The sequence below is a fragment of the Hermetia illucens genome, chromosome 2 (assembly GCF_905115235.1).
Source record: "Hermetia illucens chromosome 2, iHerIll2.2.curated.20191125, whole genome shotgun sequence".
NCBI lineage: Eukaryota > Metazoa > Arthropoda > Insecta > Diptera > Stratiomyidae > Hermetia > Hermetia illucens.
The window spans coordinates 14913359-14929260 of NC_051850.1; the positions used below are offsets into that span (position 1 = coordinate 14913359).

The 15902-nt window shown below is 42.1% G+C and overlaps 1 protein-coding gene across 1 annotated transcript in view; it reads right to left on the reverse strand.

The window, feature by feature from the left end:
* Positions 1–15902, reverse strand: part of LOC119647649 (titin-like) — a 448809-nt gene that overhangs the window by 284934 nt on the left and 147973 nt on the right. The window contains 2 exon segments of the mRNA XM_038048710.1: positions 12673–13014; positions 13327–14634. Of these exon segments, the coding sequence (XP_037904638.1) occupies positions 12673–13014; positions 13327–14634 (1650 nt within the window).

Sequence of the window (15902 nt, forward strand, 5' to 3'; positions counted from 1 at the left end):
TTGTCATAAATTTTGGCAGTTTGTTGGTAATCTTCAGCAAATTATTGTTATGATAAATGAATTGTATTTCTGACCTCATTAGCATTTTACAAATTATCATTATGTATATTTGGATTTTAGCAACGTCTACTGAGTATTCCCTTAGGGAACACAATGAATCGCGGATGGAAGCGAAGATACTGAAATGCAGATTTCTGTATATGCAATCCGACCGGTCAGGAAGACACGTTTGAAAGCAAAACCATTGACGTAATAAATCATTTTCTAAGAAATGGCTCAAAAAGTACGTAGAAATGGCCATGAACTCCCAGTGACGCTCCTAAGTCACCTGCTAAGCACGCTACTCATAAAAATAGGAATCTAGCTCCACTGTCCCGGATTTCTTCAAAGAAATTGACAGGATGATTGCTAAAAAGTGGAGATTAAGACATGAATAGCAAGAGTACAGGTGGTCGCTTTTGAAACCAAAAAAAAACATAAAGAAAACATGGGAAAGCAGCTGAGATAAAAATCCAAAGATTTTTTAAAAATTTAATGCAAAAATAGTCATCAAATTACAAAAGTGACGGAGTTGTTTTCACTAGTTGGAACCGAAAAAATCTGCAAACAGGTACATGTGTAAATTGAGGATCGAAAAAGTTCCGAAAATTGCCAATTTTAAAATTGCGACGTCTGCATTAGTATGCAGAAACTCAGCCAAAAAAGTGGAATTGACGATTACGAGTTTGGACTCGGCTGTTGTAGATGAAAAAGCTGGGAACATAACGAAAAATGGAAAAATCATTTTAAAAGTCATAAAAGCCAATATTTCAGTTATTATGAAGAATTTGGCAAAAATGGTGTGAAATTCAAGATAACTAATTTTTATCTTAGGACTGAGAGAATTCCGAGTCCGCCATCCATTTGATAATGGACTTTTTCAAACCTTTTACAACGGTGGCAGTATGTTCCTTCTTAACACGATAAGCCGATCTTAGGTTTAAATTTTCTAGGCGGTTTTGGTCGTGAATATAATTCATATCCACCTCAGGTTTATGAATGTACTTCAGTGAAGCACTCCCATACAGTTCAGTCGGGACAGCGGTCACTATCGGACGTGCAACTAGGAGAAGACGCTTGAACTGTAACATCTGGGACATCCTGAACCGACTACGGTCCGCAGTCAGCTGAGACAGAGCAGAACGAAAAATTTATTTTCCAAATTTTAGCCGCAGAAGAAAGCATGAAGATGTCCGTCAAGAGAGCGAAGACCGGGGGCCCATCTGACGAAAGGGGGGGGGGCGAATCCCGAAGACGAGACTCGAGCAGACCTGCCCCCAGGCCCCAACCTGCGTTCAGAAACCCAAAAAACCGCAGATACCGACAATTATCGGATATTCACTAAATGTTTCTCTATTGCTAAGGTCCCTTAATCCAAAAGGAATAAAAGCAACGTTAAAGAACACGAGGGTGGATAAGATTTTCACCGAATCCATCGAGGATCACGGCAAAATCTTCGCTCTTATCAAAGAACAAGGCTTCAGCGCCGCAACAAGTACCCCTCAATCCTTGAGGACGCAGTCCTTCATTATTCGACGACTACATCGGGAAACCGATGTTGCGGGAATCCTGGCGGAGCTAAAATTCCGATCAATGGCTAATTTCCTGACCAAACAGGATGAAGCTATACATACGGAGAATCCTGCTCTCCCAATTAAGTCGCAATCGGGACTTTTCATAGTGACCTTAGAGCCCTCTCAAGAGCTCAACGGTCCCTTCAAGGTGAAGTACATACTGCGCCAGAAGGTTAACTTAGAAAAAATAAGGCCGTTGGAACAGATACAATGTTTCAACTGTCAACATTTTGGGCACGTTGCTCGAAATTGTATGATTTTACATCAGTGCGTTAAGTGCACCAAAAAACACCCGCGTGGTGACTGCCGACGCCCCACAGCGGAGGTGCCGCATTGCTGCAACTGCGGCAAGGCCGGACATCCCGCCAGCTACCGCGGTTGCTCGGCATACAAAGACATGCTGATCTGAAAAGAGGCTGCCAAAGCCCGCAAAATTAAAGAGGCACAGCAGACCAAACAGACAGTAGCACAACTGTCGCAAAATTTGGCCAAACCAGGCGTATCTCACGTCCAAGCCACGAAACACTTACTGCCCGGGTGGCTCCTGCACCTCCACTTCCAATAATACCGTCTCTCCCGAACTAACCGGCTGCATTCCGTGAATTGGTTGGAGCTCTTGCTTCAGTCACCAAAAAACGAACAACGGCAATTCGCCGCCATCAAACTCATCCTTAGCCTATGGAGTTAAATATCGTTATTTTTAACTCCGCGTCCCTTGTATCTCACGCCCAACGTGTCAGTTGTGTTGATCTACTTTCTGAAAGAAGACATTTATTGCGTTTCAAAGACTCATCTTAAAAGCAGGCATAACGTGAACTTCACTGGATATAATACCATCCGGGACGATAACAATACCGGCTCCGAACTATTAATCAAAAAAGATTATGAATTCGAGGAAGTCGCACAGACAACCTGCTAACTTGTTCCGCTGCGGTAGCTTTCATTAAAACGGCAGATAGGAAACGGATTCTCATAGACTCCGTTTATATTAGGTGCCAATCTAAAAATGAGGAACTGGGCCATAACTTAAAAGTCTTGAGTGATCTTCAGTTGAAATCTAATTACCTTGTCTTTGGAGGCGACTTCAATCTTCTCAAATCCTGCTCAAATGGATCCACGACCCTTTTTCGCCAACTAATCTCATAATGGTCTTGCCGAGCTCAAACAAAGCTTTCAGGTAATATCATGTGATACGTTACCTGGCATGCCCGACCATTTCGCGGTCAATCTCAAACTGTCCTCACCTTTTTCTCTGAAAAAGAGAGTTTTCTTCTTTTTCTTCAGCCTTTGTCCCGTTCACAAGCGGGGTCGCCTCGTCGTGATCGGTTTAGCTTTTTAGCTCTATCGAATGCCTGGTCTGAGTGCAATCTCGAGACTTTTAAATCCCCATCCAGCGTATCAAGCCATCGTTGTTTCAGCCTGCCTTTTGGTGGTTTATCATCGACTTCGATGTTTAGACCAATCTTGGCAAGTGAGTTCTCGTCAGCACGAATTGCATGACCACACGCCAGACGCCTCTCTTGCAATTTTTCCACGATCGGTGCAACTCCATAACGATCGCAGATATCTACATTTCGGATGGGATCAAAACGAGTCACGCCACTAGTCCAACGCAACATCTTCGTCTCCATTACCGCAAGACGCCGTTCATTGTCTTTTAGAGTAGGCCAACACTTAGAACCATAGAGAGCGACAGGGCGGACCACAATGCTTTCTCGAAATCGATAAGAAGCAGGTGTAACGAAAATTCAAACTCACCATACTGCTTCGTAATGTTCTTGAGTGTGTTAACGGGGTGGGTATAGGCGGATTAGAAGGGAAACGAGCCTGCTTTCCTCGATCAAGCTTTTGAGCTGTTTCTTGATGCGATCCAGAATGATTTTAGCTGATGTCTTCGCAATAGCAAGCTTTCCATATCTTTCCCAAGAAATAGAACTTCGAAGATGTTATACAATTGACAATCGTAGGGAAATGATTCCGAAGCTTGCCGTTGACATTCTTCGCAGGACCATTGGAAGATTTACGACATCTTACAAGTTTTTTCATAACGACATATGGGCACGAAATCGCAAATACGTAATGGTGGAATTCGTTTTGTTGCGGCGTATGCTTTCCTAGACTTGCAGTAGTTTGTTACAGTGATGGACTCCCGAAGCATCATGCTCAGATGATACTCCCTTTCGAGATGGATGTCAGTAGCAATTTTCCCATTTACTACTGATCGCCATGTGGTCGATCTGATGTTGGTAGCCGGTTATTCATGACCTACATGACCTTGGGCTTGAATTACGTGGCGCTGATGACGAGGCGGTGAAAGTTATAGAAGTCTCCAAGCTTTTGACCGTTGTTACTGTGTTCACCAAGATCGTGACACTCCATGACATGCCCGGGTAAGATGTCAGAACTCACCTTGATATCACGTTTATCACTAAGACAAAATCTCTTTCTCTTTGATATCGAATATTTTCGTTAGTGCGTAGTGCTGCAAAATGGTGATGCACGTTAACATGAAACGGAATCTGACAGTTAAGAATCTGTTGAACTCCGGCATCACCAAGTCATTGCTTCAGCCGTAAACAAAAACCCAAGAACGGATTCAATAGTACAAAATGAAGGGGAGTATTCTTCAGAGATCTGCTACTTCCTATCGTTTAAGTCCAGCATGTTCAGCATACAAGTATATCGCCGGAATTCTCTCCTTAGTTGGAGAAAGCGAGTATGCTGTGATCCTCGATAACGCTTCCGAGGAGCGAGTGCTCATTCAAGTAACCAGTCGTAAACCATTTTCAAAAGCAAAAAGATGAAGTTGTGAGGTCAGTTCCTATCCGAAGAGCTGCTCACATTAGTGATTTCCATCCCTTTTAATAGCTCTTTAAGACAAGCAGAGAATAATTTGCGTGTTTTTTGAAACCCTAGCTGAATGCCTTAGTGAGAAACGACATTACGCAATTCAAGGGAAAAATATTTGAAAACCTCCTGGAATCAATATTTTGGCAGAATTCGAGAAATGGTGGCAGAATACATGACGGTGAAGAGGAATTATCACCGGTTGGGATGGGAAAACAACCTCAGAGTAGTATATAGATTGGTGAGTTGAAAAAATCGAAAGCATGGTAGAACCTGGCGAATGGTATGAAAAGTTAACTTCTATAACGCACACGCTGAACACTCAGAATTCTGACAATACGAAAGGAGTTTATGACCACCAGAATCCAAGAAGATATTTTCTTGTTATTTGACTTAGGCCCTCTTGAGCTGAAAGGTCTTTCTGTCAGCATTACTGATCTAAGGATCCAAAATTGCATCAATGGCTAAGACGATATTTGTCTCCAGACAAAAGAAACGCAAAGCGACGACTTTAGTTGAACCACACTCTTTGGGTTGCACTAACGCTGAAGTAAAGGCATCGTTCGAGACTTCTACATGTAAAGGTAATTCGAAGCAACATCCGCCCTGATGATCCCAGCACGCTGAACTAATTAGTGGCAAAAAGAGTCGAAATGGCTAAGGTCTCACTTGCCTGGATGTTTGTTAATGGAAAGTTCAGGCAATACTGCTTCTCGCAGAACGATCTGTGGGAAGGAGCGCCGACTTGCCCTGAAAATATTTACCGAGCAGCATTCATTTAATAAGTGTTCTTTCTGGGAAATTGATCTCCAGAACAGTTTTAATACCATCAAATACCAGCATTTGGACGATGTTAAGCCCAAGGGGGAGGGGGTATCATGATAGACCCGTAGTTGTATTGAGGAAAAAATTACTTGAGGCCGTCATGGTGCCAAAAAATGGCTCTCAATGGTAGTAGAAGGATGTGCAGATGAGGATACCATCATCTAAGATGTAGGCGAGATGTAATATTTCTTAAATGAATGTCAGCATCGCAAAGCCGGCAACGTCCTAATCAACCGTCGGATCAAATAATACAAGACGTTTACAAGGCACATCCAAGAACCATGCGATGTTCACTTAGAAGTGGGGGACATGCCAAAGGAAATGCTAGACCTCGTCCATGGATGGTGGTTTCGAGAGTCCTTCAGCCCTACAAGGATTAAGCCACTCATAGAGTGTCTCTGGGGCATAAGGAAATTTGTCGGTGTTCTGTATATTCTAGTAGAACATTAATAAGCCAGGTAAAAAATCATCGATATCACGGTGGTATTCTCTAGTATAGTGACAGGGGGAGTGGCGAGCGTCAAAGATATCATCCAGTCGAAAAGCACAAATATGGTATGCTACAATAGTCAAGACGCGGAACTGTTCTGTTTAGAACCCCGCGGATGATAGGCTAAATGATGTCAAAACGCGATACCTGGGAGGTGAATTAAATCCATTGCCGGAGTTGAGGAGGGCGCTCCAGATGGTTAATCCTATAATGAAAAGTACACTAAAAAAGGGGAGAATGTCGTTGTAGAGCTTAAATTTGACAAAAAGGAGAGGAATTAGAAGAGGTCTGAAGACAGAGCTGACTGGAGTCAGTACAAAAAAGTTTCAACGAAGAATGTAAGATCGGCTAAACGATCATTCCGAGCACGCTTTTGCGCGAAAAAAGATCGCTACAAGTAACCTCCAAATTAGATTGAATCCTTGTTAAAGAGCCTGAAATTTAGGAATCTATGTTAAGGGATAGTCTGGTATCTTTTACAAAAACGGATTTTCTATTAGACCTGTGAGCTTAGTAAATGTGTGGGTAACGCTTATTTTGAGAATGTATTACGAACTACTAAACGCGTTTTTTTCTAAATGTCAAAAATCTTTTCGACTGATTTGGGTCAAATTTTGAGAAGTTATTATACGCATATAGTGATAGTCCGTACCAAAATTATGAATTTTCATTTATACTCGTATTTGAACCTTTTTCTAATGAGATGATCTCAAAAAGGTCAAAAATTCAAAATGCGGCCATTTTGATTTTGGTAGGGCTAGCGTCAACCTTATACTTCAATATCAATTTTGATTTTTTTTTAAGTTTCCAGTAATGAGAAATTTTATGATTTTTTTGGATTATCGCACTATCCTGACGAAAAAAAATTAAAAATTCTGTCTTTCTATATTTCAATATGTATACTTCCCTTTGTGAGAAAGATATAATGTAGTAAATAAATCTTTCCATGAAAAGAAAAGTTCTTAAAAAATTTCCTAAAAGATATTAGATTGCCTCCTTAAGATTGTTTTAGTGACTGCCATGATACCTTTACTTACTAAAAAGTAATGAGTGATATTTTTGGAGGATTCCTAACACAGAGAGTACAAAAGAACGCTGGGCTTGGACTTCTAAAATGAATTTTATCAATATTTGACTTGAACGTGACGAAGCAATTGTGCCCTCTATTGGATCAAAAGACCATTTTGAAGTTGTAAATTTCTGAAATCTGGTTCTAAAGATCCTTAAGTTTTATCTTCCGCGTCCTTTTGAAATAATACTAAATTCTATTATTTCGGAAATTCCATGACTAACCTATTTTTTCAATGTTTAGTCAGAGGAAGCGAAACTTGGCTAACTCATGCAAATCGTCCTTGCGATATTCCCGGTTGCACATTTATTTGTCAAATAAATAACAAATTTCTTTGGGTTAAACATGTGATAAAATATAGGATGGGCAAATACAATTCTGCGACGGTCTAAGTAAAAATAGCTACGGAAAAACCATAAATAAGAAATGTGCTTTTGATAATCCCACTCGGTAGCAGTGGGGTATTTTTTTTTGAAAATTTTAAATTTTTTAATAGTAAAAAAAAACATGTTGTCTCCGTAATATGTTGAGTTTCAATATTTATAAGAGAGAGAACTGTAAACACAGCATAAATGATTGCACTAATAATTTGTGTTATATAAGGTAATTGAGGAATTAATTCATGTACTAAGGAATTACTTAAAATGATGAAGAACATCCTAACTTTATTATATCAGACCAAATAAGTGTTCAAATACTAGGAAAAGAGGGACGAAAACGGCTTACCGTTTCGTACCAGGGCAAAGATAACTCGTCAGACGCTGCTCGACCTCTGCCTGGGAGTAGCGTGACCGAAGCGGTTCGCAGGTGGCATACGATCCTTTTTATAATTCGCAAAACATAAGACGGATCTAGACATCTCTAAATATTAATAGGATTCAAAGAACCGCTTGTGCAGGTGCTACCGGCCTTACGCAGTCCTGCCGGGCAGATGTTCTCAATGTACTCGTGAATATCATCTCCCTAGACCTCCACATTAAATAAGTTGTAGCGTGCAGTGCCGTCAGATTACATGAGTTCGGATGCTGGAGAGCGAAGTCCTACACCCATAGTAAGATCCTAGACGAAGCACCTCGGGAAATATGGGCGTTCCCTACGGAATATACCACACGCAAGCTGAACATCACGAAAAACTTTGTTGTGCATTTTCCAATCAGGACAAAGGGGACAGGTTTCTCTAGGGTATTCCATGCGGAAATACTGGTGATATTGAAAGTCTGTCGACGACTGGGGGATGATCCGAACCCCAAGCGTAACATAGCCATTCTGATCGAGAGCCCAGCGGCCATTAAGACCTTGTACTCAGCCACGACATCCTTTAGGCTGGTGGGGTAGTGTAGAATCGCGCTGTCTGGGTGACACGCCCAAGGTCACCCTTCTTTGTCCTCCCGGTCATAGAAACATAGAGGGAAATGAACGGGCTAACGGATTGGCCAGGCGGAACATTGCTCTTGGCAGTCCATAGCCGGGTACAGTCTATGTCCTGTTGGCGACTGTCAAGGGCAGAATCTACTCGCAGTACTTAGCAGCCACGGACTTCAGATGGCGAAGACTCAGTACCCGTGCCAAGTCAAGAGGGATTTGGCCCGCTTATAACATTCACACTGGCGAAGCTTCGGAGAAGAGGCGGAAACCCTCAGGCACTTCCACTGCGATTGTCCAGCTCTAGCTAGAGTGAGGCTACGAACACTGGGTGAAAAATTCTTTGGACACTTCAGAGAGATTTCTAACTGCAGGGTGGGAGGCTGCTTTCCTTCGTGAATGATACGGACTGGCTCTGAAGATCTGAGACGGCTGGACTCTGTCTCTTTGCTCTTATAACAGCAGTCACCGTTTTAGGAATTTTATGTGATCAAAACTGCGCACCATAGCGCCAATTGGACTCCTTGGAGCAGTCACTGATACCTTCCCTACAGGGAGAATAATATTTACATATGAAGGAGCGTGAAATATTAACAAATGTTATTATCTGACCATATGTTGTGGACATTCTTAGATAAATCGCAAAATGCCAAAAACTCTGACACTAGTAAGTTAAAACCTAGAATGTCATACGGTGCAATGCTGAGATACCAACTATATGGTATGACGAAGTATTCGCAACGGGCTACGCATAAACGAGAAAACATCCCTAGCTATAGAATAAAAGGTACAATCCAAGGGAAACAGATAAGGGGGTGAGATTACTCAATTGGCGCGAATGGCAGATGGTCTCCTTTGATTCTGAATAACTGAAGGACGTGGTTGCAAAAAAGCCTGTGAGCAAACTATTCTGAATGATCGATATAGTTTCAATGGCTCGAAAAGAACGAAATTTAACCCAGATTTGTAATAAATAACTACTTTTTTTTCTATTTTAAGGTATCCCCCAACGAAATTTATAATATAACATCCAAGAAATCTTTGAGGCCACGAAGAAGATCATCGTAAATAAAGACGTATGCTTAAGTGCCATTCCGAACAGTTATGGGGGGCTTGAAAGAAAGGGTTTTCTCTGCAAAGTGGGAACTAATGCTAATTTTGAAGCCAAATAAGCCCCTTGGCGATCCTTTGTCATATAGGCCTATATGCTTTAATAGCCATATCGGTTTATGTATATCGATCGCTGAAAAGGAGGATGGTATCTGAGGTAGGCATTTGCATTCCGAAATCCCAAATCTACTGGAATGAGGACGGTATCGAAAAGAAGATTACAATTCTCTGCGAGATGGAGTAAAATAATTGAAGCTTTAGCCAAATTAATCGCTTCTAGGTACTTGGTGGGTACGATTTGGATTATGGACCAAAAATTTGTCCGACAAGCTGTGGGATCCCACAAGCATCTGTCCTTGACCCTTTTCCTATGGCTAATTATTTGTAATAGCATTTTGATGTTACAGCTCTCTAAAGCTGTAACCGTCATTCCTTCGCAGATGAAGGCGAAGTGCTTGAGTACATAACTCATGATGTTTGATGGCTCTACAGTCCAAATCGAGCTTGGGCCCCCCAGATGCATCGCCTCCAATTATCCTGATCCAAAGACCGCGTCCTCCAGCTAGAAAACCTTGGAATTGATCTGCATCTGCGTCCACTAAATCCTCCCAATGTTTTCTTGGCTTCCCTTTTGGTCGGCTACCATCGGCTCTGCCTTCCAGCGCTCGTTTCGGGATCCAGCTCATTGCAATTTCCGAATTTTGACTAGTGTCGATGCTGGTGGGTCGTCAAATAATTCATACAATTCATGATTGTGTCTGATTCGCTAGGTATCTCCGAATTTACGATATTCACGTTGAAGTCCGCGTTCGCATCCATATTTCAGCACGGGACGAATTAATATCTTGTAGATGCGTAGTTTATTGCGTCTGTATAATTTTCTCGATCACATTGTGGGAAGGACTTCATAAAATCTTTATGAGCAACAGTAATTCGCCTTTGGATTTCTTGTTTTTCGTTTCCATCCTTCGAGAGTAGGGCTTTAGGTGGACGAATGCAATGCTCTTCATACTAGCAAGCCTTTCCAAGTCGATGGTGAACGACCAAAAGGCCGGCCGAAACAACGGTGGCTTGATACGATGGATTGGAATCTAAAAGCCTCGCGATTGCATCCAGATCAGGCATTTGATAAAATAAAATGGCAAAACCGATCACGATGAGCTAACCGCGCTTATGAAGGGGACAAAAGCTGAAGAAAAAGAAAAGAAGAAAAAGATTCAATTCACTCGTGGCTGACTCGACCTGCTCGGGCACTGCCTTCGCACGAAGCATTGGCAAGAATATCCGCGACGATGTAGGAAGCCAAGGAGTTACAAAAACTCAAAAAACTGACTTGCGTGTGTATCAATGAGGACATACCTAACGGCATCCCTGAAGATCCTTCTGGGATTAACTTCTCTCCATCTGCATACACAGATGCAAGCGAAGAGGGTGATCTTCAGGATGGCCGGGAGCATCAGTGAGGTGGGGAGCTGTTTGCTATTCTTTCTAGGTGGTACTCCGAATTATTGATACCAAAGAATAACATGATAACGAGGTTTCACTTCAATTAGAAATTTGAATCACGTTAGAGTAACAAGGCAAACTGGGAGAGCGTGGCTATGACTTAAAAATGGCTTAAAAAGGCAACTGATGACTTGGTACACTGATGGGTCCCTCTCAGCAGAGCGAGCGGGTGTCGGGGTCATTGGTCCGAGCAAAATATACTTGAAACGAATAAGTAAGTACTGGAATATTCTAGTCCAGGTGGAAATATACCCCATGGACAGATGTGCCTCCTTTAACCTCGAAGGGAACGACAGGGGCAGAACATTACTATTCCGACCGACAACCAAACGACGATAAAGACACTTAGGTCCAACCAGGTGTACTCTAAACCAGTATGGGAATGCCTTGAGAGACTGAATACTTTTGGTTGCCTCAATAAGGTCTGACTACTTTGGGTTCCAGGCCATGTTGGGTTGGAAGGCAATGAGGCAGCGAGCGAACTGGCCAGGAAGGGAGCAGGGACGCTTCCATGGAGTCGGAAACGAGTTCATGGCTATGAAATTAAAAAATGAAGAGGAACGACTGAGGGAACTATACCACGCGAATCTACCAGGAATACGGCAATGACGGGTGCTTATTGGGGAACATAAGTTCATAAGGGGCTGTTACTACTGATACTTCCTGCAGGTGCTGTGTGGACTGTGACGAAACCTCCATGCACATTCGGGTGCAGTGTCCGCACTTATGCAATGTAAGCCGAGGCACCTGGGAGGATACTTGAAACCATATGCAAAGTTCAAATACTTGGAAGTAGGGAATATATTAAAATTCCTAACGGTTATAGGCTTGCTTGACATTCTATAGTTAATTGGTACACTATAACCTGTAAAATGGGCCCAATAGTTCTTTAAGGATGTAGTGCAACTTCCCTTAACAGAATAATTATAATGGGGGGAGCAAGGAGACTTACGACTAAATTTTTGCTGCTGGTGAAACCGATGAGTCTTTGGCCATTATCGTTTCTTTCATTATGGAAATTCTACCCTGTTGTTATGCCCCTATGGAACAGTTCGTTGTAAACTTTAGCGTTGAACTCTCCCAATAATACTCTGATATCCTTGGAGGGCAATTCGTCAAAAATTCCGTCCAGTACAGGATTCGTCTTTAAACCATGGTGGGACTCGGATTTGGCAGGACAGAAGAGAACGACAAGGATGTTCGTCAATCATGCTGACTGGAATCGCTATAAAGAGCTACAGGAAGGCTCTATGGAGAGCATAAGATCAGCTAAACCATCATCATGGGGACGCTTTTGCGAAGAGACTAGCTCCCGTCAGGCGAACTCAAAGCTAAAGTGCATCCTTGCCAAAGAACTGGGAGAGGGGGGGGGGGGGGGTTATATAATTTTACAGAGCGGGAGGTACACAGGAAGCGATGAAGAAACGGTAAACCATTCGCATCAATGCCTCTCATAGGTAGCATCCAAAATCTCATCTGGGGACCGACCGGTGCGTAGAGCTCTCTACCGAGAGACTGGAATCAGGCATGTAAAGTAGTCTTACTGGAGCGAGTGAAATGTGCATTTAACTCGTTCCATAGATACAAGACTACCTTATTCGCGTAAATTTGTGATGCGTCAAGACAGCGTGGAATCGAAGCGCTGTTAATCATTTGGATCCTTCACATGCTAGAAGTTTATTGAAGTCTATTGAAGTCAAATCAAAAGGATTACAGTGCGGTGTTTTCTAAGGGGATGGCTTCACCTGACACTTCCTTCAAGAATATTTAGGTAATATGCGTTATCTCTCCATACTCTGCGAATCCCTGCAGTACACAACTAATATATAGTATAACACAAATGTACTTACTTTTACATTCAAAAATCTTAGGCCAATTGCCTTTAGATTTCCATAAGCTCCTTTAATATCACCCCATACGCTTTCGAGTTGTGTCAGTTTTTGTTCCTCTGGTGTTTCTTTCAATTTCTTTTCGACGTATTCAAACATTTCTGAGAGTTTTTCAGCCTTTTCCAAGAATTCTATGTAAATTGATACCAAATCGTATCGTTTGAAAACATAATCTTTTATCTCTATCCAGTGTTTTTGTAAGGATTCAACCTTGGTGTCGACATCGTATCGCTGCTTGGCATCCAATGAATTCAGGAATTTTTTAATTTTCGTTAGAAGCATGTTGATTTCTTCTCCTTTACGCTAAAATGGAAAAGAATTTGATTTAGAACAAAGAAGTTAGGATGAAAAAGGATAATGCAAAAGTGAATTGAAGATTTTTGATTTTTTTTAGAATTCATTCAGATAAATTGTTCCAATTTATGTAAAGTGATAGTTTTAGTACGGAATTGGTGCATTATAAGAAATTTTGACTCCCTTTTTGTCTTGTAATGGTGAAACCCCTATAATTTGATTGGTTCGTTTTTAGGAAGAGCTCATTACAGAACCTACTTGCTGGTTGCTGGCGGTCCAATTCACTTTTACATATCCAAGAAATCTAAATACATCACATACCTCTAAATCCTGCATCAGCTTGTGGTGAAGATGCAAGAAGCTCCTACTTTGATCCAGTGTCTTCCCAAGTGAATTGTTTGACTGCAGGAATGCTTCGGCAATAGACACCAACCACGAAAGGAGTTGATTGTATTCTTCCATAAATTCAGTTAAAGCTTGTGTAACCATTACTTGCTGTTCAGTACTGGCCGAACATATCTTTTCCAGATAAATCTTTCTATTTTCAATCTCATCCAGGACTCTTTTGACGCCTTGTGTTTCGGGCTTGGTACGTCCAACTTCATCTAATATTGCGTATCCCAATCGGAGGGGCTCTTCAGTCAGTACTTTCAGATCATTAAGAATTTTCGCATACATGGCGAACGCTTCTGGAGAATCAGATGCAATGTTGAGTGTGGACAGGTCGATTTCCAGGCGCTCCAGAACGCTGAGTGTCTTCTCGGCTTTTCCGAAGAAATCTTTTGACTGATGCAGCCAGTGCTCTCTCTGGTCAACTTGCTCTAAGTGTTCTGTACAACTGCTAAGGACTGCATAAGCTCGCGAACATGCTTCATCTCCTGCGAAACAACCCCCTGCGACCAGCTTTTCCGTAGCGCGAGTAATTTTCACTCCTTTGTCTCGAAGAAGCAAGGCATCTTGTTTGTAACCGATATATTCTCGCAGGTATTGATTAGATGTGTGTTCGCATTCGCCTAAACTATATACTCCAGAGACCATGTTCCTCTGGTTTATCAGTGCCGCCTCCAATTCATCGAGATCTTTAGCTAAAATTGCGAGTGCCAAACATTGCTCAAGTTGTGTCTTTCTTGTGGTCCATGCAGCCTCCAACGAATTTCGTCTGTCATGCAACTCTTCAAGCCATTGTTGAACTTGATTGATAGCACGCATTGCATCTTTTCTGACATGATCTGGTCGCGAATCTAATGTGCCAGATTGTGCCATATCTTGGAGCCGCGCCAATAATTCATTACCATCTTTCAGGGCAGACATTACTGCTGTCAGAACGTCAATTCTGAGCTGCTTGAATACATTTAAAAATTCTTGTACAGCCTCGATTTCGATCGGGATCATCGTATCCTTACATGCTACTTCTAGAGATGCCATTTTTCCGCGACAGGCCCCCATTTTCTCGTGGAAATTCGCACATAAATCGAGCAAGTGCTTTCGATCATGTAATAATTTCAATATATCTTCCCAGGCTATGTTTAATGTCTGTCCCATGGCATCTAGTACGTGTGGATTAGCTTTTCTGGCGGCCAAAAGTTTATCGGCTTTTTGAACAAACTCTTCAACAGGTGTTGGCATATTCTAGAAAATGAAAATTTGGGTTATTTTTATTACTGACTTATGTGAATTATATTTATTCAGTGGGTCTGAAAATATCACTGGTGGCATGTGAACTTGTCAAATTTGAATACAAATTGCAAAAGCTCTCGGTACACCTATCGCACTATGTTCAAAAATAATTAAAGTTACGATCAACGTGTAGGTTCAGTGGGTCATTTAGATTTAATGTTTGGATTGGATGACGTACCACTAACAGAATAGAATTTTATTATGATGGAAAATTTTTTGAGTACTATGCTTAGTACGTGCCAGGAGTCAATTTTATGGGTGGCATGACGCCAAGATTTGACGTATACATAACATACTAACTGTGCCGTTTTATGGGGTCATATTTGCTTTTAGTATATTACAAAGGCGAATAAACCTACTAATGTTATCTGCAGTCAAGGATAGAAATAAAAACCATCTCCCAGTTGTTGTCAACACCATCATCAGTCTATCAGCGGAGGCAGCTCTCAAATAGTTGGAAGCGGAGAGAGTAACAATAGGGTTGGTTATGTGTCATCTTAGAGAGCAGATGGCGCTGAAACGTTGGTTTTGATGCCTTGGCTTCAGTCACATTGCGAAGGCATGTTACAGTGTTGATGACAGGTCGAAGCAATACCGGACATGGGGAGCGCAGGGCCACGCATGCAAGAACTGTGGGACAGACCCAAATTGTCTACTGAGCAAAGAAAAGTAAGGGGTGAACCATCGGCACATTGTAGCCAGCAGCAGGTGCCAGTGAGGTACTCCTGCAAACCATTCGCGAGAAACATACCACTGTGGTCATGGGAGCCATTCCGAAATCACGGTGGTGGCACTTGGGTCAAGGAACAAACGGGCCAAGCAACGCTATTGGCTTGCAGAGAGCAAGCCTTCCAGAAAATAATGGAACACCCCAAAAACCCCAGCGCTACACTTGACGAGTATAAGCAAATGCTGAGCGCTTTGGTTTTCGATGCAAAAGGACGTTGCCCGATAATCATAGCAGGTGATTTGAACGCATGGGTTTTTGAATGGGGTAGCCGAACAACGAATATGGGAGGGTATATTCTGCTCGAAGCATTCGCGGAGTTAGACGTGGTACTCGCGAATTTTGGCACCTAATACACTTTCAAAGGAAGGAGCCTGTGGTCTATAGTGGATCTGACATACGTGAGCGCCACTTTATTCAGAAAACTTGCTTGGCAAGTTAGGGAGGACTTCACACATAGCGACCACCAGGCAATCTGCATAGAGATCAAGGG